Raw genomic sequence first — 26,240 nt, 5'->3', positions numbered from 1 at the left:
GCTGTGTCACGCAATTAAGCTGATCCAAGCAGATCATCACATTTTTTTCATCATTAAAGTTCCACAAGATGCATTTCAGACATTAAAGCCATTGTCGGCAATTGAAGTGTACCTTCCCCTAACATATGATCAATGGCCAAGAAGCAGCAAAACCGAGGATGTATACTTTAGATGAACAACTGTTTCCACTTAGATGTGAAAGGAAACATTACAGTGTATTCCAATTTGAAACTAAATAAAATTATCCCTTTGAATAATTTCAAATTTAAATGATCAGCCATACCCATCAGCATCTAATATCTGTCCTGCCACACCCATCAGCATCCAATATCTGTCCCGCCACACCCATCAGCATCCAATATCTGTCCTGCCATACTCATCAGCATCCAATATTCTGCCATACCCAAAGACAATGAGTTATTCACCAAATCAACTGAAGAAACAAGCACATGAAGCACTTTCAACAACCACAAACATGCACCTCCCTTCATCCTATTCCAGATAGGATTTAAAATAAAATTTAAAAAGTGGATGAAAAAAAATTATCTTGGAATATCTTGGAGATTTTTCGTTTGAACACCAACACTTTCAGTGGCAAAACATTACCTGGAAACACAATCACATGGTATATAGTAGGAAACTTCACTCAAAAGTAACCCTGACAGCAGAACATTTTGAAGTTTGCACATTTTGCTTGCTTTATTAAACCTTTATGCGCTCACAGTTGATTCTAACTCAAATGTGCAAAAAATTCTAAATGGAGTAGGACGAATATTCATAACCAAATATCTGCTGATACAGAAGGAACTCTGTCACTCAACCTCTGTACCCTTTTTTTATTCCTTGAACATAATAGCTCTCTCCCTCTCTCCACACGCGCACACACCCTTTAGATGCTCAATCCTTTAGTTTTTCCTTTTCAGTCTAAGAGGAAGGTGAAGTACTCGAAGAGGATAGAGGTAGGTCAGCAGCAATATAAACTTGCAATAAAACTACAGGTAGCTCATAGATTTAAAAAGAAAATAAGTAAAACACAGTCCAAAATTATTATGAACACTTACTATCTTCTAGAGCATGATGAAATCCCAACATTCCTGAAAACAAAAAATTAAATAAACAAAACTTGGGATGAGATACTGTTAATGGTGGCACTGGAAGCACAACGATAGCTCTTCAAAGTTTAAACTTTATGATAATAAATACCTGCCCTGCTTACTGACTAAATTTACACCAGACCTCCCATGAGATGAAACCTTGTTTTGTGAGCTACCCATGTCATTTTTGTCAGCATTGGTTCCATTCCCGCTGGTCAATCGTACAGATGAGGCAGCCCTCGATTCAGATGCGTTTAGCTCCATCTGGTCTCTAGGCTTTGTCAAAATTTTAACATTTGAGATGCCTCCAGTAATGTTGAAAGAGGCACCATTAGAAATCTGACTTTGATGGTTATCATTAGGATTTGCTGGTCTGATGACAGCATAGTCTTTGAAAATCGCCTTCTCAGATGCTGGTTCAACTGATGGTACCCTCTTCAAACGGTGATTTTGAGGCATAGGGGTGACAGCAATAGGAGGCAAAAGAGAGGAGTATGACGATGGTGCTGCAGCTGCAGCAGCCACTTTAGCAGCAGCCGCTGTGGCTGCTATAATTTCTTGAGCACCTTCTCGAAGTTGAATGAAGTCTCCATCAATTACAAATAACTAAAAGTAGAAAGATCAAATTAGTTGCTGATAAAGCACAAGCTCATTAGAGATTCACTACACAGAACAGTGTTATACATACTTCAGGATGGTTTGAAACAAATTCATCAAGTTTCCCATACTTCTTTTTGTAGTCATGCCAGTGCAATGGGGCAAGCATTTTACCAAGTCTATTAGGAAGCTGCACATCACACAATGCATTAGGAACTGGAATCATAAATAGACACAAAAAGAATCACTAGAAACTATAAGGAATTAGGAAGTGACAGAAGTCAAAAAAAGCTATCACACTATTTAAGTGTAACTAACCGTAGAACTAATCCTGATTCTACCGCCAGAACCAGGTGGAATAGTGCGGACTATGCAAGCCAGCAATGCTTTTTCATCCAGGAGAATAACCTCTCCTGGTCTAACAACAGTGTATGCATTCTTCTGTCCACCAGCAACATATGTTTCAGTTAATACAGCGCCTGACATGGTATCTGTCACTGATTCAGTTGAATTATTTGCAGCATATGGAATTTCGGCTGATGATTTATCGACATTTGGACTAAATTCCCCCATTCTTAAACCTTGAGATTCTAACATGTAATTAGCTGAAGAGTTGACATTCTTCACCTGCAGCATTGACAGAGAACGCGAAATGGATGATTCTGCTTATTCACATCATTTATACTCCCCACCCTTCCGCCAAACCTAAACAACACAAACACAAGTAGCCCCAAAAGGTAATTGGGATACTGCTCCTTTAGAGAATGTTAGAAATACCTCTGTCTCATTGTCATGTTCATGAGAATCCAATGTTAAAGCACCATTGAATTGTGAAGAAATCTGATGCAGAGTCTGCTGAGCCTGGATGCTGGAGAGGTAATTCTTATCCACAGACTGAAGTTCCTACAAAATTATCGTAGGTCAAGAAACTATGCATACAAAACATGAGAAAATTTCAGGTAACTGCAGGCAATAGACCTGTTCCTCTTCACTCGAAGCTGGAACCACTGGATCCTGAGTTTCACTTCCTTGGTTCATATTGCCATCTCCGTAATCAGAACAAAGAGTTTGGCCATTGACAGTTGCTTCGTGATCATACTGAGAATCTGATCCCTGGGAATCTGATCCTGGCAAGGTTGATTGAGGTTGCAACGAGTACTGATTGTGACTAGAGATCTGTGAACCCTCTGTTACAGCCTTGAAGACCAGAGAAACAGCAATTTATCTTCCTAACTTAAGCAAAAGTAACTGTGAGAACTAGAGCAAAATTCTCTAATTACCTGTTGGTTTGGCCAATGCTGAAGAGATGACACTACCGGAACTGAGTGAAATTGCCCAACATGAGATTGAGGAACATGTGATGGTAAAGGAGGAGGAATCCCCTGTTGATGCATTACGTATGGATGCAGAGCGGTAATCTGTCCTGGTGGGAGGTAGGTTGTCATCCCAAGCAAGGACGTAGGAGCAACTGCCATACCATGGACTTGATCCGACTGGTGGAACCCCGAAAAAGAGATCGTTAGTTGTTGTGAGCACAGAAGCAAGGAGAATCAAAACAGACTTAGAACAATGTATCTTTTCTCTTTTTTCTTTTCTTTAAGAGGGTGTGCCAATGGGTTTAGGTTATTCTTGACATTTAGTGTCTTACTATCCATAGACAGCAGTAGCTCCAGATAAAATGCAAACATGACTACATAGTTTTGTTTAAACACAATCTCTTGGCAAGATTATAGGGAAAAAGGTTTATCAAAATCGCATAAAACAATGATAATGAAGCCGGCCTCTTTTCTGAAGTTAAAGAAGTAAGCCTTGATGCCAAGATTACACCTCTCATGAGTATCTGTTGACCGATTTAGAAGCTAGGGTACCTACATGCTAGGCATAATTCATGGTTCAACTATCAAAAAGTAATCAAACAAACTTACTAATGAAACTACAAGTTTGAAAGGCAATAGGACTTTGAAATTCAGCTCATAAGGTTAAATTTTCTAGTTCTTTGACAGTCTTGGGTGGAATGTTATATAGATCCCAGTTAAAATAATTTATACAGAAGATATAAATCCAATGTGCTCATCTATCAAAAAATGATGGAACTAAGTGCCATAGACCAAAAGCGGCTATAGCTCATGATAACTACAGCATAATATTTGACCATACTCAAGTCCCAGTTCAAATACAATATCGAAGATGCAATAAGCGCCCATTTTCCACTTTCAGACCATTATTTCCAACTAACTTCTTCAGAAATAGAAACCACCTTGAGTCTTGTCAAGTCATGAATGACAAAGAAAAGATATACATGAGGCACTTGCACAGTACTTCTACAGCAAATAGTTAAACCGTTATCATAAATTCTACTTACAGTGCCTGTAACATTGATACAACCGACCCAGTCCTAGAACATGCAGCTTTGGTCAAAAGAAAAATGTGAATAGAACAGTGATTTGAACCTGAGTTGACACATTCCCAGTTGAAGTAAAAGATGGACCATTTTCAACATTTCCATTTTGCAGGCCTATCGTATTTTCACCAGGTGTACTGCTTCCACTAGCATTAAGTTGGCTACCATTGCTCTGCCCAAGATGACTAGCATCTTTAGAATTCAGTTTGGAGACTTGTGAACCATCAGAGTAAGTTCCACCTCTTGCCTCAGCCAATTCAAGTTGGAGCTGCTGCATGTGCATATGCATGCGCTCCATCTCACCAAACTAACAGAAAAAGAAATCTCGTCAATACAAGAAAACTGCAACAAAAATTATGTACTTAAATCACTCCAATGAAAAGCATAATCAGTCACATAGGACCATATAACCAAGGGTATTCCTAGTAAGAGCAAGTGAATCAACTGAAGTTGATGAATCATTAATGAAGCACCTGTCTTTGACAGCCAAGCCAAAGCTGGTTATATTGCTCTGCGCGCTCCCGTAATTCAGCTTGCTGCAAGGCATCGACTTCTTGAACACGAGTAATCCAAGCCTGGGCCTCCCTTATTTGTTCATCTTTGAAAAGGATTGTTTCCTGAGCTATCCTATTCTGAAAAATTAACAGTGTTAACCATTAGTCAGAAAATGAAACACCACCAAGAAAGCATACCACTTAAAGAGGCCAAAAAATGACAGCATAACCATGGTCTTCTTACACTACAAAAGGCGTAGCCTCCACCCCCAATGAAATATTAAGAAATTAAAAAAAGAATATCACTGTGCCAGTACTTATTGGGTACATTTCACAAATTAGACACAAAGATATTTGCAAAACATTAACAAAATTCTACTCATAGACTACACTGGCAGGTGGACTGGACATTCAAGTAATATAGAGGTGAAGAAAGGTTGCCAATTCCCCCAAGCCTAGCACAAATTACAGAAGCTGCAATTATGTACTTATGTCATTTGAGAATTATTATGAAGTTGAAATTGGTTGATACTTCATAAATTTATATATATATATATATATATACACACATGTGCTACAAGAGAGCACACTTAAAGGAAAACCAATAAGATGAGATTTAAAGAGTGGACTGAACTTTATGCTTATTGTTGATTATTTTAAGTTAACAAGAGTTTCAAGATGCCCGTTTTCCCAAGAAAATCATTCTATCAAGTAGGATAGTCTTTCTTTAACTTTTCTAACATCAAACATCGATTTAGGAGCGGTTCTTAATTAAAATTTCTCAAGATGCATTAAGTACGCCTCATGAATTGGTAGAATTCCCTAGAACTCAAGATCAATATCTGGTAGTATTAACTACCTTGAATTCCTCATTTTGAATGTCCCTTTCGGGTAGAATTTTAGCTAGTTCAGCTAAAAGAACATTAATGTCTATGGAACTGTATCTCTCACCACCCAAAATTTCCTGAAGTCCTCAGGTAGTTTAGTTGAAGTTGAGTCATATTTTACAATTTCTTGTGTGAACTTCAACTTAATATTACTTCTCTTGTCCGAACCACGTTTGATCACACTCAATCACAATTAAGCCATCATTAATGTCTATGGAACTGTATTTCTCACCACCCAAACTTTCCTGAAGTCCTCAGGTAGTTTAGTCGAAGTTGAGTCATATTTTACAATTTATTGTGTGAACTTCAACTTAATATTTCTTTTCTTGTCCGAACCACATTTGATCACACCCAATCACAATTAAGCCATCATGCGACTACACCAGACTTGAATCAATGAGGCACAAAGATGAAACTATATTAGTAACATCAAAAGATAAACATAAGCCTCACGTTACAACTTTAAAAAGTGAAGAATAAGAAAGAGAAGAAGAAAATAATCTTCTTCATCCATCAATCTAATAGAAATAACTGTACCTGTTCCTGCAATTCCATGAACTGGCGCTCCTTCTCTTGAAAATGCTCTTGGAGTTCATGAATTTGTTTAATATGCTGAGCTCTTTCGGCTTCAGTGCTATCCCTCTCTCTCCTAAAAATTGATAAGTCTTGCTTAGATTTTAAGATTGAAAGTACAGTTTCATGCCAATTTTCAGAGGAGATGTAAAATTCGTTTCTAAACTTCAGTTACAGAACAAGAAAACACCACAGAAGACAATTTAACCACTAAAAATGTAAGACAACCCCGATCAAACTAATATAGAAGGTGATCCACGTTTGCACAAAAACATTTATAGGAGAAAGTGGTTTAGTCAATCAACAAAGAAGATATTATTAACGACAAATGACAGTGGGACTTGAGACAAAAGCAAAAAGCAACCTGTAAGTTTGTAGTTCTTTACTTTGTTCTCTAAGGAGATCCTCTTTTGCCCATGCCTGCTCCAGTCAATGAAAAGGATTAGACTTAATAGAATATCCACTTACTCTCATAAAGAAACAAGAATAAGATACATAAGTAAGAGTTAGAAGAATCAAGCAACCGCTTCATTGTCCAGTCTGATTGCATGCAGTTCCCTTTCTTTCTCTTCCATCCTCCTCTCCAACTCATAAATCTTCTGGTCCCTTTCATGTATTTGCTCCTTAAGAAGCAATAAACCAACGACTTAATCAGTAAATCAAATTAATGCCCTAAGCAGTAGTCAAAACATTTGTAAAAAAGACTCTAGTACCTGAAACTTAGCATTGGTATTGGCGTGCTCTTTCATCTGAGCATCAAAACTATTCCGTATTTCCATAATCTCTGATCTTGCAATGAGCTGAGCCCGTAGTTCAATCTCAAGTTGCTGCAACTCTTCTTTTTCTTTTACCACAGTATGTAGTCTCTGAAGAATATCATTGCCCGAACTTCCATCAATAGTAATTGAACAGAAGTCCACGTCAATCGGCTCTCTCCCTTGCTGCACCTTTGACAAAAAATCAAATCACATTCATTTACACGTTACAAACCCTAAACTACTAATGTGATACTTCTTCTCGTTTTTATTTAAGTTTATCGGAAATGTCTTATGTTTATTTAAAACTGTTACCTCGTATATCAGTCTCTCATCAGATTGACCTAATCTAGAACGGTCCATTTCCTACATTTGAACATTAAGAAATGGTGTAAAATGAAAAGGGAAACGTAAGGCCTAGATCAGAAACAGAAGGCAATGTGAGAAGAAGGATTTTGCATCAGCGAAAAGTACCTCGCTACTGGAATTTCGAAGCGATTGCTCGGAGACAGCACGCCACTCTTTGCGAGAAGCCTGAGCCGACGAGGAGGAGACAGGAAGAGAAACGCCGCGTGCGGCGGCGACACCAGCCGCTGCCGAGGACTCCATTCACGAATCGGTGCTCCAAACTCCTCCCGCTCTACTGAAAACCCTAAAGCGAAAAAAAGATGAAATCGAGCGATGAAGAAAGGGAAAATAGATGAAGAAAATGGAGGTGAAAAAGAAACCCTAGAGTAAGAAAGAGTAAAATGAAGGTCAAAGAAAGTTTGAAAGAGTGAATGGATTGGATGATGGGAATGGGGAATGGAGGGAGTGAGTGAGCAAAATGAGCAGCGATTCGTTCTGTAGTGAGAGGGGGTTTTTGGGAAGGAAAAGGGTTTTGAAGAGGATTGAAAAGTAAAACAGCAAATCGTTGACCACATTATTTTCAGGCCTTTATTCTCAAATGTAAATTTTGGTGGAAACAACCATAGCCATTTGACTTGAGTTTTACGTTCAAGTTGAAAAGAATTTGGAAAACTATAACTTATATTTGGGCATAAAGTTCAATAGAAAAAATGTTTTTGAAAGTTGGAGATTGTTCAACAATTGTGTACTACTCCGTAAATAGTAGTATTTCTTTTATTCCATTACCCGTGACACTTTCTTTTTCCAATTATACGCTATGATTATTTTAGATTATAAATTTTAAAAGTTTTATTTTTATTTTTTTACCGCATGTCTAATCAAATACTTTCACAGAAATTGGAACGAAGAAAGTAGTAACATCAAACACAATAAGCGAGTTTTGTCCTAAAATATTTTTTATTACTTTATAAACCTTAAAAAACATCATTGTAAAATATATCTTTCTATTGCTGATTATAAATTAACAACAATTTATGTTAATGTTATATTGAAATGTGAAATATTGATTTTAAAATCTCTAAAAATAATTACAAGCAATAATTATCATAATATAGTAAAACTACGAATACGTAAACAATTTAGCAGCCAATACTAATATTTAAGATAATTCCTCAATAATAAATATACAAACACGTGAAGATTAATCATTTACCAACTATTTGGAATTAAGAAAGTGATCCAATAGCATGGAGAAGAGGTTCTACCCAAATTGTTATATGTTTGCACTTTTTTCTTCTTCCTAATTATCCTTTTAGGGTGATTTTAAATATTAATGAGTCGATCTGAAAAAATAAAGTTAAGCCACCTTAAAATACTTGCTTTATAAATGCCGCTTGATTATTGTAAATTTATAACATGTGTCTATTATTGTAATATCGAGATAGTTGCTCCACATATTATTTATTAAGTAATGCGAATAATGAATAAACAAGATATAGCTACTATAGGAGTCGCACTAGGTGACATAATAAATCTTACAACATTCAAATATTTTAAGCAAAATCATATTAGCGGATACCCCATTACTCATTTATCTTATATTTCGTGTTGAAAGAAAAAGGAGAAAACATAAATAGATAGAAATTAATTATGAAATGGTGAAATTGGTACATAATTCACACAAACATACACTTAATCAAAAGATGACCTCTGTTCGTGAACTATGTATATACACATATGTATAATTTTTTAGGGGTTTTTGGTGTTTCAAGTTCAGTCAGTTTTTGCTTACATGAAAAGAAGAAGAAAAAGTCATTGCAAACGTGAACCATAACTAAACAGTTAATCAAATTAATCTTTTAGCCATTTTTATGGTATTTATTTTTTTCTTTTTTAACTAAATGCAATAGTTCATTAAATTCTAACATTTTCCACTAGATAAAAAGAAAAAGAGAAAATCAGTCGTTTATAACTTTTTCTCAACATATTTTCTCAGCTTTAATTTGCAACGTCCTAGAAGAGCCAAAAGATGGTTCGAACATATTCTCCAATTTCCTCTTTCCTCTCACTCTCATTATTGTTAACAACTTTTTCATTTATTGTTTGTCAAAACGTCAAATTAAGCTAGTGTTTAGATATAGATTTGGTTGAAATTTGAAAAAAAAAAATGAAATTGTATTAAAAAAATAATTTTGAAAGCTAAAATTGTGCCTTGACATGTATTTTATTTGAAAAAAAACTTAAAGTTTTATGAGTGGAAAAAAAATTCACCCAAAAACTACCCTAAACCAATTTTTGGAAACTTTATTTTTTTTTTTTCAATTTTTTTCAAAAACAGATCAAATTAAATGAACAAATAGTATTTTCAAAAGAAATTCCAAAAAAGATAGTCAAAACATATGGCCAAACAGAGCTAAAACCACTTTGATTCAACTAGTCCTTCATGGCGCAGTACTCAGTAGTCATCGCCGAACTTCCGTTTTTTGCCGGTGGCATTTTTTGGCTAAAATCTAAAGTTTGCCGCTTGAAAGACATGAACTATGTGTTTTCAAGTTGAGATTTCTCAGTTTCCAATCATGGATAATCTTACGAGCTTATAGAGGTAGAGCTAAAATTCTATCTTTATGAGTTCTGAATTTTAGAACGATGACTTCAAATACTATTTGTATGGATCAAAATCTGCCCCTAGAATATTTAAACCAAGATAGTACTAGGGAAAGAGTTCTCAAGTCGTCATTTGTCGAAATGGCTCGAGAAGCGGCGAAGTCTGTGGTCAAAGTTTCAACAAAAGGACGGAGCCGAAGAGTCAACGAGAGTTGGGGCCGAGATCGAGTGCCTTAGACGGAGCAGTAACGGCTAGTTTCAAGATATGATTTGACAAACAATATTCTAGCGGATATTCTCTGTGCTTGTACTATTAGGGTTTGTTAGAAGTATGTTCCCTGTAAATAGAAAAGGATTCTATGATAGAGGGACATATTTTTTAATCTATTTTTTATTTTTATTTTTATTTTAAATTTCCTCCCAATTTAGGAGGATCTATGGTGTTTCCATACTTCCCCTCCATCGTGACTCGAACCCAAGATATTTATTTGTAAAGCAAACACACTATGACTGAAGAAAGAAAATGGATCTCGTTACTAGTAAGCAAACATCACATTTTCACTAAGATTCTTGTATATGTTTTTCCACCAACGAGAATAACTCAAAGATTCAAGAGATTATTTATCATTCATCATTGTCAGAAAGAATATTCACTCATTTCATCCTTTATTGGGTGACACATTCATTCTATTTACTTAAATGTCATTTATTGCTTTTCATTGTTATTAATTATTGTATTGTTATTTATGATTTGTGGAATATTTAATACATACTACTACCACCGTTCGACCGTACTTGCGTAGTATTTATTGATTCTTTAAGAATCATATCTAAGGATATTATTGTTAGCTAAGATTAACCCTTATTTACATGAATTTAATTACTTGAGCTAAGATTTATACTTTTTGGTCAAACAATTTGGCGTCGTCTATGGGAATTTCTTAGTTAAATTTTTAGTTTCCTCTAGATCTACAATTAACACAGTTCACTAAAGTCAAAATATCCAAGATCTCCTTTCTTTGTGTATACAAAACCTTACATGGCAGGTTGATAATAGGCTATATTCATGTAGTTTAGCGACCATTTACGCCCCAAATTAGTTATACTTTATTGCTATATGAAGGTTAAATGACAACAAATGGCTCTAATTATGAATTTTGTACCTTACAGGAGCAAGTCTTGATTATGAGGACATTGAACAGTGTTTGGAGTTAATTTGGAGCAAGGAAGGCCAATCGGAGGTGAATGCACGTGAAAGAAGAAGGAAAAAATGGAAGACAATTGAGCTCCATGAGCGCGGGCCAACCACGGCCGCGCTCGCCGGGCAGAAATGAATGCCATATGCGCGGTCTGACCGCGGTCCGAGCGCGGCCGCGCTGGCCACTCCGAGGAACTTTATTTCAGGGGTAAATTCGTAAGTTCGGGGACAACTATCCTTAACCTATAAGAAGCCCAGCTCGCCCAAAAAGAAGGTATCAAGGTTTTTGAAGGATTATTGAAGGCAAGAAGAGGCAAGAGGCAAGGCAGAAGATTCAACATAGAGTTTTACCTTTCTTCCTATTGTTTTGATCATTAATGATGAATTCTACTGTTATGATTGTGAAAATAATTATGTGTAGCTAAACTCTTAATCTAAGGTTTTGATGGAACCTCTTAGAGGATGAATTTCTTGCTATGTTAATATAGATTTGCCTTAATATTTTCTCTGTTTGTTCAACTATATTGTGATTGTTGTTGATTGAAGAGCCCTCAATCGGCTGTACCTATTTAGTATGCATTGCTCGGGAGAGAGTGTATATTTAGGTAGTTGTTAAATAACATCACTCCTAACGTATATGAGGGATCAATACGAAGGGTTTAAAGGTGAGATTAGGGATAACGAAACTTTGGGTGAAATCTAAGTGAGCTGTAACTAAGGCCAGCTAGCGTAATTCGGGAGAATATGTCTAGTATATTGTTGTAATTACTCGGGAGAGTGTTACGACAGTCAGAGTGTTCATGATCGATAGAGAAGACTTAGGCAAATTTATAGCAAACATAACTAAAAGGATTCCGACAAGAGGGGAAATCAGAACCTTAGATCATTCTCATTCTTGTTTATAACCATTTTATAGCTAGTTCTTAATTACTGCATTTTTATTAGATAATATTTAGTTAATAAACACCCAAATTTGTTACTCAAACATCTCTGAAAATTGAATACGTGAATTTCTGTGAGTCCAATAGCTGTGATTGATAGGTTAATTCCCTGTGGGATTCGACTCTGAACTTGTTAATCGAAATATATTTGCAGCGACTGCTTTGTCCTTTTTATAAGTCATAGTTGCGCGTGATCAAATTATAACACCGTTGCCGGGGATTTAACGGTGTTACTGATCGCAGTTAAAAAGAAGTGCAAAATTCTTAGTGTAGTCAATTTTCTTCAATTTAAACTAACCATTGAAATTCTAACATTTGTAGTCGTGGTTGTTACAGGTGCATGCCTAGAAACTCCTCAAGAACTAGTAAATTGCTCGAAGCATTATCAGACCCTAAAAAGGTGTTCAAGGCATTGAACCTTGCAAACAGGAAAGGCAAACAACAATAGAACTCACCCAAAAAAATTGAACTAGACATGGAAGACGATAATCTAAACAACAGAGACAACGTGAATGACCCAAACAACAGAAACAACGCAAAAGACCCAAATGATCAGGGTGTGGCACATCTTGTGCCAGAAGTAGCACTATATGATTGGGCACAACCCACTGCTAATAACTTAGCAACTGCCATTGTAGTCCCTCAGATACAAGCAGATTCATTCCACATCACAAATAACATGCTACATCTGTTGCAGAACAAGGGACTGTTCTCTGGGTCATACGTTGAAGATCCTCAGCATCATCTAGAGAATTTCCTGTCAATTTGTGCCATGCAAAGGCAGCACAACATGACACCGAAAGCAATAAGTTTGTTGTTGTTTTCATTCTCAGTGACAGGAGCAGCTCAGACTTGGCTTAATTCACTCCCCATAAACTCCATCACTACTTGGTAGGAATTAGTCAAGCAATATTTGAGCAAATTTCATCCACCCAATAAGACTGCTAAGCAAATTGATGAGATTTTGAGTTTCAAACAGAAACCAACTGAGACGCTACATGAAACGTGGGAGAGATTCAAGGGTCTGATAGTTACATGTCCACATTATGGTATTCCAGAGCAGATGTTGGGGCAGAGATTTTACATGGGTTTGGCAGATAGTTTGAAAGCCAATGTTGATGCTTCAGCAGGTGGAGCATTTTTTAGCAAAACATTCAGAGAGAACAAGATTCTACTTGACAAGATGGCACAAAACTCAGGATGGACAACAAGAAACACTCCAATCACTCATGTGGTTCACTTAGTAGCTTTAGACCCGGCTAAATCCATAGCTGAAAATATGGCCACTCTAATGACACAAATGAGCATCCTCACCAAGAAGGTTGAAGAATCAGGTCATAAGCAGTAGATACACATGCATTAATCAACCATACGTCTGCTCATGGAGTGCTGAAGGTGATAATCAGCAATATCAGGAGAACATAAATTATGTGGCCAACTACGGGGGACCGAGACCAAGTGGTCAGAATTGAGGCCAGCAGAATCAACAATACAGACCAGCTCAGCGGTAGTACAATAATAACAATAATCATGGGGCTATATGACCACATGGGCAAATGGTGCCTTACCAAAGGCAACAAGGGTACAATCAGCAAAATTAACAACAGGCTTACTAACAACATCCACAACAACAGATTGTGAGGCATGAAGATGGGTTTGCTAAACTTGAGAGGATGATGCAACAAATGTGTTGGCCCAAGTTTAGGTGAAGTTTTGAAGAATGACAAATGAACTCAGTCATGGACCATGTTCATCATGTGAGGCATAGTATTTATCAACCTAGACATGTGAGATATACGTAAAGGAGATAAGTTTCAGTAATCAAGCAGCAATATCTCCTAAACTGATCGAAAAGGTTGCATATTGGATGAGGAGAGAAAATCTCCTTATGGGAAGAGGACACAATCACACAATCCAGATAAATGATAGGGTTGGAGTTTGTATTGAACAAGGACTTAACTTCGATGGAAGATCAACAATTGAGTCTCAATCAAACTCTGATTACTAACTCATTAAATAACAGTGATTGTTCTCTTTTATAGGTGTTGCACATACGCAGAAGTTAAACGTGAATAGGGAGCAAAATAGCAATGCTTTTTGCAAGCAGCTCGTGTGTAATTCAAGTGTGCAATCCTGAAGCTACTTGAACGAGATAGAAGAACCAGTTCCGTTGTATTTATTCTTATTCTAGTTCAATTGTAGTAGGTGGTTTAAAGTTGTACCTTTTAGCTTTCATAGAAGAATTTGTAATAGGTACTTTGAGTGTTCAAGTTATAGGCTAACTTGAAGGTGTCACAACAGTTGAGGTTGTGTGCTACACAGGGATTAGAGTTAATCCTTAGGTTTACAAAGAGTTTTGTAAATGCAGTTTTGGCTCAGTGATTTTAGTGGATGTTTGGGAAAATCCTACTAAGTAGTAGGTCGTGTTTTTTTACCTTTTGAGCCAGATGTTTTCCACGTAAAAATCTCTGTGCTCTTTATTTTTTGTACTTTTAATTCCGCAACAGTAGCAGTTAGAACACCTAGAAGAACTAGGTTCTTCTAGATCGAAAAATTGGGTACCACACAAATCACCCCCCTCTTGTATGGTATTGACGTTTAGAATATCAATTGGTATCAGAGCAGGTTATCCTTGAAGAGGCTAACACCTTAGGAAAAGATCAACATGAGTGCACCACCTAGGAACTGGGAAGGGCAATCCACTACCAGGCCTCCCCTGTTCAATGGACAGTACTACTCTTGGTGGAAAAACAAGATGAATGATCACATCATAGGAGAAGACTATGAACTCTGGGACATAGTCACTGATGGTCCTTTGGCAACTACAATGAAAAATGAGGAAGGAGTGGTTGTGCCAAAGACAAGGGCTGACTGCACTGCTGAAGACCTAAAAAAGTGGGAGAAAAATGCTAAGGCCAAAAAATGGCTTGTGTGTGGACTAGGTCCAGATGAGTACAGTATGATCCAAAGTTGTACTACTGCCAAGGAGATATGGGACACTTTGCAAGTGGATCATGAAGGAACACCTCAAGTGAAAAGATCCAGAGGAACATTGTTGTATTCTCAATATGAGAATTTTACTATGAAGTAAGGAGAAACTATCCAAGAGATGTATACTAGGTTCACTACACGGACAAATGAACTTAAGTCCCTTGGAAGGATTATTCTTGAAGAAGACAAGGATGAGAAAATCCTGACAAGGGTTCTGCTAGTCTCATGGGAAAGCAAAATCACGGTCATTCAGGAATCAAAGAATATTGCTACTTTCGGACTGGATAAACTGATTGGAAATCTTACTGCTTATGAACTGAGAAGGCAAACCATGAATATGGATACACCCAAGAAGGAGAGAAGCCTAGCTCTCATAATTGCTGAAGGTTCAGATCTAGAAGATGATGAGATTGCTATGATCACTAGAGAATTCAAAAAGTACTTGATGAGAGGAAAGGGTTCTTCAAGAGGTACAACCTTCAACAAGTCAAGAGCTCCTGATAAACAGACCAATGAGGGTTGCTACAAGTGTGGTAAGACTGATCACATGATCAAGAACTGCCCTCAATGGGAAATTGAGTGGAAGAAAGAAAGGGCTTAATGAAGGAACAGGAAGAATGAACAGGTTCAACCAAAAAGGAACAAAGGTTCAACCAAGGCTATGGTTGCTGCTTGGGGAGAAACTTCAGATGAATATTCAGAAGATGAAGCTGAAGAAGAGCAAGCACTGATGGCCATCGGAGAATCAGATGATGAACAAGAGGTAAGTATCCTTCATCTCAAAAATAAGATTACATTTTTGTCTAAAGAAAAGTTGGCTGAGCTACTACTAGACTTCATTGATGAGTCTGAGATAATTAACAATAAGAAAGAAGTTCTGTCTAGGGAATGTGTGATCCTAAAAGCAAAATGCAAAAGTCTAGAGTCTAGGGCTAATGAGAGTGATAACACAAATGCTAAGTTAAAGAACCAGGTTCTTGAACTTGATAACAGTGTCCTAGAACTTAGGTCTGAAAACTTAAAACTGAAACTAGGAACAGGAAAAAAGAAAGCTGATCACACATATCTCACTTTAGAAGAAAACTTGGGAAAAATGAAAGATGAATTGTATAAGAAAGATGAACTCATCAAAGTCCTGGAGGAAGATCTAGGAAAGGTGAAACATGAACTAGACAGAACTTGCAAGTGGAACAAGGCTTCTGATGCAGTCTCTTGGCTGCAAGAGCATCACAGTAGCTACAAAAGAGGACTTGGCTATGGGACTCAAGCTCCAAAATGGGACTCTAGAAGCAAGTACCTCACTCTTCCTGAAAATAAAATCTGCACACACTGTGACAAGGCTGGCCATTACAAAAATGAATGTAATGCAAAAGAAAAGGCCAGTCAAAAGAACAAAATCTTTGTTCAAGAGAAAAACAAGTTTCCTGGGTGGGTAAGAAGGAATATGATTCATCTTTTTGCCTATACAAAGGGACCCAAACTAGTTAGGGTTCCTAAGACTAACCCTTGATTTCATTTTGCAGGTCCAAGTGAAAGGGAGGAGCCAAATATGGTATATGGATAGTGGCTGCTCAAAACATATGACTGGGAACAAGGACCAGTTCTTTTCACTTGAGGATTTAAAATGAGGTAATGTCTCCTTTGGTAATGGAAAGAAATGTGAGATCATTGGGGTTGGAAAGGTAGGCAAAACAGATTCTCATTCTCTAGAGAATGTCTACCTGATAAATGGCTTGAAAGATAGCCTAATAAGTGTATTACAATTGTGTGACAAAGGTAATCTTGTAGTTTTTACCTTTACCAAATGCTTTGTGATTAACCTTACCACTGACAAGATTATTTGCAGGGAAAAAGAGTTAACAATATTTACATTGTATATTTGTCTACTCTCTTAGCAAAATGAACTCACTTGCTTAAGTGTGTTGGTTAATGATCCCCTCCTGTGACACAAAATACTTGGTCATGCAAGTCTAAATCAGCTAAACAAATTAGTCTCTAAAGACTTGGTGATAGGGTTACCTAATATCAAGTTCAAGAAAGACAAAGTTTGTGAGGCATGTGCAAGGGGGAAGCAGGTAAGATCAGCCTTCAAAAGTAAGAAAATGGTAAGTACAACCAAGTCATTGGAACTAGTCCATATGGATCTATATGGTCCAATGAGAACCATGAGCAGAGATGGAAAGAAATATGTAATGGTGCTTGTCGATGATTATTCTAGATTTACCTGGATTCTATTTCTAACCTCCAAAGATGAAGCATTCGATATGTTTATTGCATTTGTTAGAAAAACTCATAAACAATTAGGAAATCAACTTGCATCCATTAGGTCTGATCATGGAACTGAATTTGAAAATTTCAAGTTTGCTAAATTCTGTGATGAAAATGGTATAGATCATAATTTTTCTACCCCTAGGACCCCTCAACAAAATGGAGTAGTTGAAAGGAAGAATAGAACTCTGGAGGACATGGCTAGAACCATGCTGCTTTCTAGTAAATTGCCCCACAGCTTCTGGGCAGAGGCCGTAAACACTACATGTTACATAATCAATAGATGCATGACCAGACCTTTGGTAGAGAAGACTCCCTATGAGTTACTTAAAGGGAGAAAACCAAACATATCCCATCTTAGGGCATTTAGTTACAAGTGCTATGTGCACAATAATGGAAAAGACTCCCTAGGTAAGTTTGATCCCAGAAGTGATGAGGGAGTATTCTTGGGATATTCTTCACATAGCAAAACATATAAAGTGTTTAATAAAAAAACTCTGTGTGTAGAAGAAAGTGTACATGTAGTATTTAATGAAACTAACATTCTTTCTGAGAGGAAGGAAATGAAGATGAAGCCGTTGGATTGGTAAAGGAATTGATTGAATCCCCAGCACAAGTCAAAGTGGAATCACAAGAAGGAACAAGTAATGGAACAGGTCCTTCAAATCAAGGCAACCTGACAGGGGGAACTAATCAAGGAGAAATTGAATCAAACCCCCTAGGGGAACTTGTTCATGAACCTGTTCCTCAGCAACAGAACATGGGAGAGACATCTAGCAGAAACCAGTTGGTTGTGAAACCTCACAAGTATCAAAGTTCTCATCCCATTGAGAACATTATTACTGATCCAACATCTGGAGTCAAAACTAGATCACAGCTAAAGAATCTATGTGCTTTTGATGCTTTCCTATCTCTTATTGAACCTAAAAATATTGTTGAGGCTTTGTAGGATGCAGATTGGGTGAATGCAATGCAAGATGACCTCAACCAATTTGAAAGAAGTCAAGTTTGTATAGGGGTATGATTGGTTCACTGTTGTATCTTACTGCAAGCAGACTTGACATTGTTTTCAGTGTAGGGCTTTGTGCTCGTTTTCAAGCAAATCCAAAAGAGTCCCACTTGACTGCGGTAAAGAGGATACTGAGATATCTGAAAGGCACCACTGATCTGTATCTCTAGTATCCTAAAGGCAGTAATTTTGATCTAGTTGGATATGCTGATGTTGATTATGCAGGTTTCTTAGTGGGCAGGAAAAGCACCTCAGGTATGGCATATTTCCTTGGTTCATGTCTTGTGTCATGGGCTATCAAAAAGCAAAATTCTGTGGCCCTATCTACTGCTGAAGTTGAGTATGTTGTTGCTGCTTCCTGTTGTGCTCAATTGCTATGGATCAAACAACAACTGGTAGATTTTGGAATTGAAGTGGGATGTATTCCAATATTCTGTGATAACACTAGTGCTATAAGTATGACAAAGAACCATGTTCATCATAAGAGGACTAAGCACATAGATGTTAGACACCACTTCTTAAGAGATAACTATGAGAAAAGATTGATTTCAATAGAATTCTGTGCTACTGATAAACAAATAGCTAACATCTTTACTAAAGCACTGAGTACAGAAAACTTTGAGAGGAATAAGTTGGAGTTAGGGATGATTAAGATCACCTAATAGGTCCAGTTCAGAATGCACAATGAAAAAAAAATATTTTTTGGTTAGGAGTTCTAACTTTGTATAAATATCTAGATCAATTCTTACTCAGTTTCATACTTTAATTAGTATATCTAGATCAATTCTTACTCAGTTTCATACTTTAATTAGTATACTCATGTGACATGTGTATGACTCACTAATCTCTTACAAAGTTTCTTCTATTTTGGCATTTGAGGCATGTTCAAGAGAGCTCTATATAAAGAACCTGGTTCATCAGTATGTGTTCATATGAAAAGCTCAGGTATGTTTTCTATACTTTGCATAATTAGAAAGATTATTTTTCCAATCATGAGCAGAAGTCCTACATTCATCAAATTCCCAGAAATTCTATCTGTTAAGCATTGAACCAGTTTCGTTCCCCTAAAACTGTAAAAATTGGGATTTTTGCCTAAAATATAGCGATGCCTAATAATCACTAAGACACCGGAATTACATCTTGATTAGACTTCTAATTGACCTCTGAGAAAGTTGTCGTTACTGCATTTAAGTCTAATCATCTTTAAATACATGTCACACCTCTTCTTCATTAGTCCATAACCGTCAAAACTCTTCTCAAGTTCTGATCGCCCTTCTTCTCTCCAAAATTCCCAAATTTTTCTTAAGAAACAATCCACCATGACTAAACCCTAAGATAATCCTGGCACTCCCCCACCAGTATCCCCTTTGAATATATCCTCATCTACACCCCCTAGTAAAACCCCAAAACCTAGGTTTCGTAGGCAGAAAATGTTGGCCAGAAAAACTGTAGCTTCTGGAGCTCTAAGAAAAGTTCTAGATGAGAAAATGAAGGGTATCCAGAGGAAGGAAAGTCCTACTCAAGAATTTGACTCAAGCTTTGAGTCTGAAGCTTTTATTCTACCAGCGAAGGAGAAGAACATGGGTCTTCTGACACTGCCAAAATTCAAGAAACCCCTAGTGAGGTAAGTTCTTGTATGGTACTCTCTACTGTGGTTGAAAATGTAGAAAATAGGTTTGTCTTGGTTGGTCCTATCAAAGATGTAAAGGGGGCTGAATCTAGTAGAAGTGGAGGTAAAAAGAAAGAAAAAGAGAGAGAGGGGGAGCAAGTGGTGATGAGAGGGGAAGTGGGAAAGAAAAAGTTCTGGCTATCTGTGGAGGTGTTGAAGAAGGTGTCAACAAGTCAGGAGGAAGTGGTTCTTGGGAGGCGACTGAAGGGCTTGTGCATCTAAGCAAACAACAAGATGAACCTGGTTCATCTGTTGAGGAAACACTGGTTGATCTTCTGAAGAGGGTTGGGGCCAGTTATGATCCAAAGAAGCGTAAAGCTTCCACACAAAAGGCTCCAACTGCTTCCAAGACAACAAAGAAAAGCAAAATGTCATCCCCAACACCTACTTACCTTCAATACCTAAAGGAAGAGCCACTAGAAGTAGGGTCAGACAAAGTGAAGCTAAGTTATAGAAAGCTCTGGATGAAAGCAAGAAGAAAAAGAAGGAGAAGGGAAAAGCAAAGGCTGTGGAGAGTTCTGAGGTTTCAGAAGAAGAAGAAGAATAGGAGATGGAACTGGTCCATCAAGAAAGGGGAACAACTGTGGAGGTTCCTACATCCAAACCAAAAAAGGCCAAGGCTTCTTCCAAGAAGTCTTCCTCTGAACCTGTATCTGATGAACCCTCTTTAGCCAAAAGAACCAGATCTGTAGTGAAAGGTAAACAGGTAAAAATTACTGAGGAAGAAGAAGAATGGAGTGGAGAAGAAGAAGAAGAGGAATCTGAAAAGGAACAAGATAGGTTTGCCATCTTTGGCAGAAGAATTTTTTTGAAAGGAAGACTGTTGAGAGACCTGGATGAGCCAGGAATGAGAAGACTGGTGGATGCCTTAGCTGCACAAGGTTGGAAGGACATGGTCCTTGAAATGAATGGGAGGCTGGCTAGGAAAGAATTGATTGAGTTTATGGCCAATGCCACAGTGAAGAATGGGGTAGTCACCAGTATAGTGAAAGGAGTAAGGGTGCAGTTTGATGCACTCAAATTGGGTAAGATTCTAGACATACCTAGTGAGGGGTATGATGATTATACAAGGCAAAGGTGGCCATGTCTAGATTCTCTCCCTACTGCTCTTGAAATCACTAGGAATTTTTGTGATGCCGCAACTGCTGAAGATGTGCCTAAAGCTAGGTTTGTGCAGAAAAGTGATATGAGGTCTGAGCATAAGGTCTTGTTTGAATTTGTTAATAAGTGCCTGCTGCCCAGACAGGAGAGGAGGCACACTGCCAACTACATAGACCTGGTTCTTATGGAGTGCCTTGTGAGAGGAATGTAGATCAATTGGCCTGCCTTTATTGTCAGATTACTGGACAGGTTCATAAATGGCTCCAAGACTCATTCCACCCTATATGGGTTCATATTGACTACTGTTCTGGATAAGCTGAATGTGCCTTTGAAGAAATGGGAGATGGCATCAAGCAAGGAACACTTTGGCGTCAAGGCTTGCTTCTGGCTTGTGACTATCCAGTCAATGCCACCCCAGTTGAACCTGGTTCATCCCTGAAGACACCTATGAACAACAAGGTTAGGGCTTTGGTTCAAGAGTGTGGATCTAAGGATGCTGAAATTGCTCGGCTCCAGGCTCGTGTAGCTGAACTGGAAACTGAAAGAGATGGACTTAGAACTGAGCTAGAAAAAGAAAAGGAGAAGAGTGATGAGATGCTTCAGAATATGCTCAACCTTCTCCAAACCCAACCCTCTAGTTCCTCCAAGCCTTAGGATATCCAGTTGTTGTCTTCTGAACCAAACTAGTACCCTCAGTGACCTAGATTAGGGACTTTTTTGTTTTTTTTGCTCATGCTTTGGAAGTTTTTCTTTCTTTTTGTGGGTTGTTGGTGGAAACATATCTTATCAATGACAACTACTGTTTCTCTTGTTCTATGAAGATTTTGCTCTTAATAGTTTGAATATGTTTGTTGATTATTGATGATTTCATCCATGTTTTCACTTGCAGTTGCCCAAGTGGCCATGAGTAATTACAAAAATCTAGGATTCACAATGCATGCAACTTTTTGATGATGCCAAAAGTGGGAAGAGATATTGTGCTTTACTCTTTATTATGAATAATGTGATATTTATAACCTAATTAAATCTGGTCCTTGATGATAAGTTAAAATTCTAAGTTAATGTGTTGATGGTCAAGCTGAGTTCCTACAGTTTCTTTAATTAGTAAAAGCACAGAGTTTGTCATCATCAAAAAGGGGGAATTTGTTGGCCCAAGTTCAGGTAAAGTTTTGAAGAATGACAAATGAACTCAGTCATGGACCAGGTTCATCATGTAAGGCATAGTATTTATCAACCTAGACATGTGAGATACACGTGAAGAAGATAAGTCTCAGCAATCAAGCAGCAATATCTCCTGAACTGATCGAAAAGGTTGCATATTGGATAAGGAGAGAAAGTCTCCTTATGGGAAGAGGACACAATCACACAATCCAGATAAATGATAGGGTTGGAGTTTGTATTGAACAAGGACTCAACTTCGATGGAAGATCAACAATTGAGTCTCAATCAAGCTCTGATTACTAACTCATTAAATAACAGTGATTGTTCCCTTTTACAGGTGTTGCACATACGCAGAAGTTAAACGTGAATAAGGAGCAAAATAGCAACACTTTTTGCAAGCAGTTCGTGTGTAATTCAAGTGTGCAAACCTAAAGCTACTTGAACGAGATAGAAGAACCAATTCTGTTGTGTTTATTCTTATTCTAGTTCAATTGTAGTAGGTGGTTTAAAGTTGTATCTTTTCAGCTTTCATAGAAGCATTTGTAATAAGTACTTCGAGTGTTCAAGTTATAGGCTAACTTGAAGGTGGCGCAACAGTTGAGGTTGTGTGCTACACAGGGATTAGAGTTAATCCTTAGGTTTACAAAGAGTTTTGTAAATACTGTTTTGGCTCAATGATTTTAGTGGATGTTTGGGAAAATCCTACTGAGTAGTAGGTTGTGGTTTTTTTTACCTTTTGAGCCAGGTGTTTTTCACGTAAAAATCTCTGTATTCTTTATTTTTTATACTTTTAATTCCGCAACAGTAGCAGTTAGAACACCTTGAAGAACCAGGTTCTTCTAGATCGAAAAATTGGGTACCACACAAATCACCCTCACTCTTGTGTGGTATTGACGTTTAGAACATCAAAGTGAATGGGTCTACTAGAAAACTAGCTGATAGAGTAGATTCACATGAGTTAGGGATTAAGAATATTGAGATCCAGTTATGACAAATTTCCATGGCCTTAAATAATCATCCTCATGGGACGTTATCTGCAGACACCCAAATCAATCCAAAAGAGTAGTGCCCGAAGCAACTGATGGTAGTAAGTCTCTGAAATGGTAGAGACTTAGATCTAGAGCAAGAAACTGCTCGCGAAAGCAGACCGACTGAGACACTGGTGTCAGTACCCATTGAGATAGATGATTCAATAGGTTTAACTAAGGTGACGGTTCAAAATGTGCAAGAAAACACCAACAAAGAAGAAGAGGTTGTGAAATAGGCTGCACTAGAACCGATAGTGGAAGTAGTGTCTGATCAAGAGAAAAACCAAATCATAGGGAAGAAGAGACCTATAGCACTATTCCCACAGAGATTGGCTAAGTATCAGAAAGATGAGCAGTACAAGAAATTTTTCCAAGATATTGAAGCAAATTCAGGTAAACATTCCATTGATTGATGCTTTAAAGGAGATGCCTGGTTATGCAAAGATGATGAAGGACCTGATGTCCCGCAAGTTCGACTTTCAAGACTTGGACATGGTTACACTAACTCAGATCTGTAGTGATGTTGTGATGAGACCCATAGCTGAGAAGCTGTCTGACCCAGGGAGTTTCACAATCCCTTGCACAATAGGCAACTTTGCTTTTTGCTAATGCAATGTGTGATCTGGGAGCAAGCATAAACCTTATGCCCCTAGCTATATACAAAAGGCTAGGCATTGGAAGAGCTAAACCCACGTCTATGCTGCTACAGCTAGCTGACCGAACAGTGAAGATGCCATCTGGGATTCTAGTTGATGTATTGGTGCAGGTTGGAAAGTTTGTGTTCCCAGCAGATTTTGTCATCCTTAACTGTCGGTTTGACAAGAAAATTCCCATAATTTTGGGAAGACCATTCTTGGCCACTAGGAGAGCGTTAATTGATTGTGAAACTAGAAGCTCAAGATGAGATTAAATAATGAAGAGATAACATTCAATATGCATAAATCTATGCGGAAACCAAGTGAATTTGCTAATTGCTCTATGATAGATATGGTGGATGTAGTTTTGGAGGAGGACGATGAGGCACTGAACATTAAAGACCCTCTAGAAGCTTGTCTCATGAATTTAGACGAAGCTAATGGTGAAAACTTGGCAAAGTGGGTACTGGCTCTTGAAGGCCAAGGTTTTTGGAAAAGGAGGCTTGAATTTGAGCCTTTGCACTTGGAGGAAAGAAAAACTCCTCCAGCTAAGCCGTCAATAGAAGAGCCACCAAAGTTGGATCTGAAGCCACTACCATCCCATCTCAGATATGCATTCTTAGGACTTGATTCATCTTTACCTATTATTATCTCAGCTAGTTTGTTAGATATGCAGGCACAATAACTTTTGCAGGTACTAACTAAGTGCAAGACTGCAATTGGGTGGACCATTGCAGATATTAAGGGGATCAACCCGGCCTTTTGTATGCATAAGATTCTGCTGGAAGATGGGTAGAAACCTTTCAGGGAACATCAAAGAAGGCTGAACCTCAACATGAAAGAAGTGGTGAAAAAGGAAGTGATTAAGTGGTTAGATGCGGGAATCATATTCCTCATCACTGATAGCAACTAGGTTAACCCAGTGTAGTGTGTACCGAAAAAGGGAGGTATGACGGTAGTGAAAAATGAGAAGAAAGAGTTGATCTCTACACGGACAGTTATAGGTTGGCAAATCTGTATGGATTACAAGAAGTTAAACTTGGCTACCAGGAAGGACCATTTCCTACTGCCATTCATCAATCAGATGCTAGTTAAATTGGTAGGGAGGTCTCACTTTTGCTTCCTGGATGGGTACTCAGGGTATAATCAGGTTTCTATTGCCCCTGAGGATAGAGAGAAAACGTTGTTTACCTGCCCTTATGGAATCTATGCTTTTCAGCAAATGCCATTTGGCCTATGCAACACACCCACCACATTCCAAAGGTGCATGATAGCCATCTTTATAGATATGGTAGAAGATATAATGGAGGTTTTCATGGATGGCTTCTCAGTGGTGGGGAATTCATTCGATGACTGCCTTGTGAACTTGAGGTGAGTTTTGAAAAGGTGTATCGAGACTAATCTGGTGCTTAACTGGGAAAAGTGTCATTTAATGGTACAGGAAGGTATAGTCGTGGGGCACCTAGTGTCAAGTAAAGGTATTGAGGTAGATCGTGCAAAGGTTGATGTGATAGAAAAGCTTCCACCACCCACCTCCATCAAAGCAATCAGAAGTTTTCTTAGGCACGTCGGTTTCTATAAGAGACTTATAAAAGATGTTTCCAAAATCGCTAACCCGTTGTGTAAATTGCTTGAAAAAGATCACCCCTTTGTGTGTTTCTGATGACTGCAGGGTAGCTTTTGAGGAATTAAAGAAGAGACTGGTAACATCACCTATCATAGTTGCCCTCAACTGGGAGCAACCGTTTGAGCTGATGTGTGATGCTAGTGACTATGCTGTGGGAGCAGTTCTTGGGAAGCGAAAAGATAAAATCATGCATCCAATATACTACGCAAGTAGAACGTTGAGTGGAGCCCAGCTAAATTACACTATGACCGAGAAGGAGATGCTGGTAGTGGTGTTCGCATTTGATAAGTTTAGATCTTACCTGATAGGCTCAAAGGTAATTATTTATACTGATCATGCTACTCTCAGGTACTTAATTGAAAAGAAGGAGTCAAAATCACGGCGGATTCGATGGGTTCTACTGCTGCAAGAATTTGATTTGGAGATCCGTGATCGAAAGGAATGGAGAACCAAGTAGCTGACCATTTATCCAGGCTGGAAGGAGTTGAAAAGAAGGTTGAGGTAGAAGAGATTCTAGATACTTTTCCAGATGAACAACTACTAGCCACGAGTCTCGAGGAAGCACCATGGTATGCAGACATTGCAAACTACCTGGCGAGCGGTATTGTTCCTTATGACCTTTCCTCTGTTCAAAAGAAAATGTTCTTTCATGATTGTCACATGTATTATTGGGATGAGCCTTATCTATTCAGGATTTGTGTTGATAACATGATCCGGAGATGTATCCCCAAGATAGACCAGTCTTCTATTTTGCAGGCATGTCACGCATCACCATATGGTGTGCACTTCGGGGGATTAAGGACAACTGCGAAAGTCTTAGAGTCGGGGTCCTACTGGCCAACACTGTTCAAAGATGCAC

At 38.0% G+C, this 26,240-nt stretch overlaps 3 protein-coding genes and 1 non-coding gene across 11 annotated transcripts; 2 read left to right on the top strand and 2 right to left on the bottom strand.

Moving 5' to 3' along the window:
• Positions 1-143: 143 nt before the first annotated feature.
• LOC107789253 (uncharacterized) lies at positions 144-7,799 on the bottom strand. Of its 8 annotated transcripts, none has more exons than XM_075255593.1 (16): positions 7,276-7,745; positions 7,117-7,167; positions 6,760-6,993; positions 6,571-6,669; positions 6,411-6,466; positions 6,011-6,122; positions 4,566-4,724; positions 4,142-4,399; positions 2,972-3,184; positions 2,670-2,888; positions 2,469-2,585; positions 2,010-2,318; positions 1,783-1,881; positions 1,204-1,700; positions 1,062-1,094; positions 144-394 (listed from the first exon to the last, which is right to left on the bottom strand). In XM_075255593.1, coding segments are annotated over exons 1-16 (2,592 nt in total). In that variant the 5' UTR covers positions 7,411-7,745; the 3' UTR covers positions 144-393. The 8 variants fall into 8 exon arrangements, with proteins under 8 accessions (XP_075111694.1, XP_075111692.1, XP_075111693.1 ...); XM_075255591.1 differs by having other exon boundaries at positions 2,469-2,594; positions 7,276-7,726; XM_075255592.1 differs by having other exon boundaries at positions 2,469-2,594; positions 6,760-6,987; positions 7,276-7,710.
• Positions 7,800-12,838: 5,039 nt separating this feature from the next.
• LOC142182465 (small nucleolar RNA R71) lies at positions 12,839-12,945 on the bottom strand. Its single transcript, XR_012711284.1, has one exon. It is a non-coding gene; the product is annotated as a small nucleolar RNA R71 (small nucleolar RNA).
• Positions 12,946-14,719: 1,774 nt separating this feature from the next.
• LOC142182104 (uncharacterized) lies at positions 14,720-16,511 on the top strand. Its single transcript, XM_075256036.1, has 4 exons — positions 14,720-14,979; positions 15,052-15,416; positions 15,573-15,646; positions 16,407-16,511. The coding sequence occupies exons 1-4, from the start codon at positions 14,720-14,722 to the stop codon at positions 16,509-16,511; spliced, it is 804 nt and encodes a 267-aa protein (XP_075112137.1).
• A 6,956-nt stretch (positions 16,512-23,467) lies between these two features.
• Positions 23,468-24,023, top strand: LOC142182103 (uncharacterized). Its single transcript, XM_075256035.1, has 2 exons — positions 23,468-23,614; positions 23,709-24,023. The coding sequence occupies exons 1-2, from the start codon at positions 23,468-23,470 to the stop codon at positions 24,021-24,023; spliced, it is 462 nt and encodes a 153-aa protein (XP_075112136.1).
• Positions 24,024-26,240: the final 2,217 nt, after the last annotated feature.

Source organism: Nicotiana tabacum, chromosome 6 (assembly GCF_000715075.1).
Source record: "Nicotiana tabacum cultivar K326 chromosome 6, ASM71507v2, whole genome shotgun sequence".
Lineage (NCBI taxonomy): Eukaryota > Viridiplantae > Streptophyta > Magnoliopsida > Solanales > Solanaceae > Nicotiana > Nicotiana tabacum.
The sequence above is the reverse complement of the archived record's forward strand: the minus strand, read 5'-3'. Positions and strand labels throughout refer to the sequence as shown.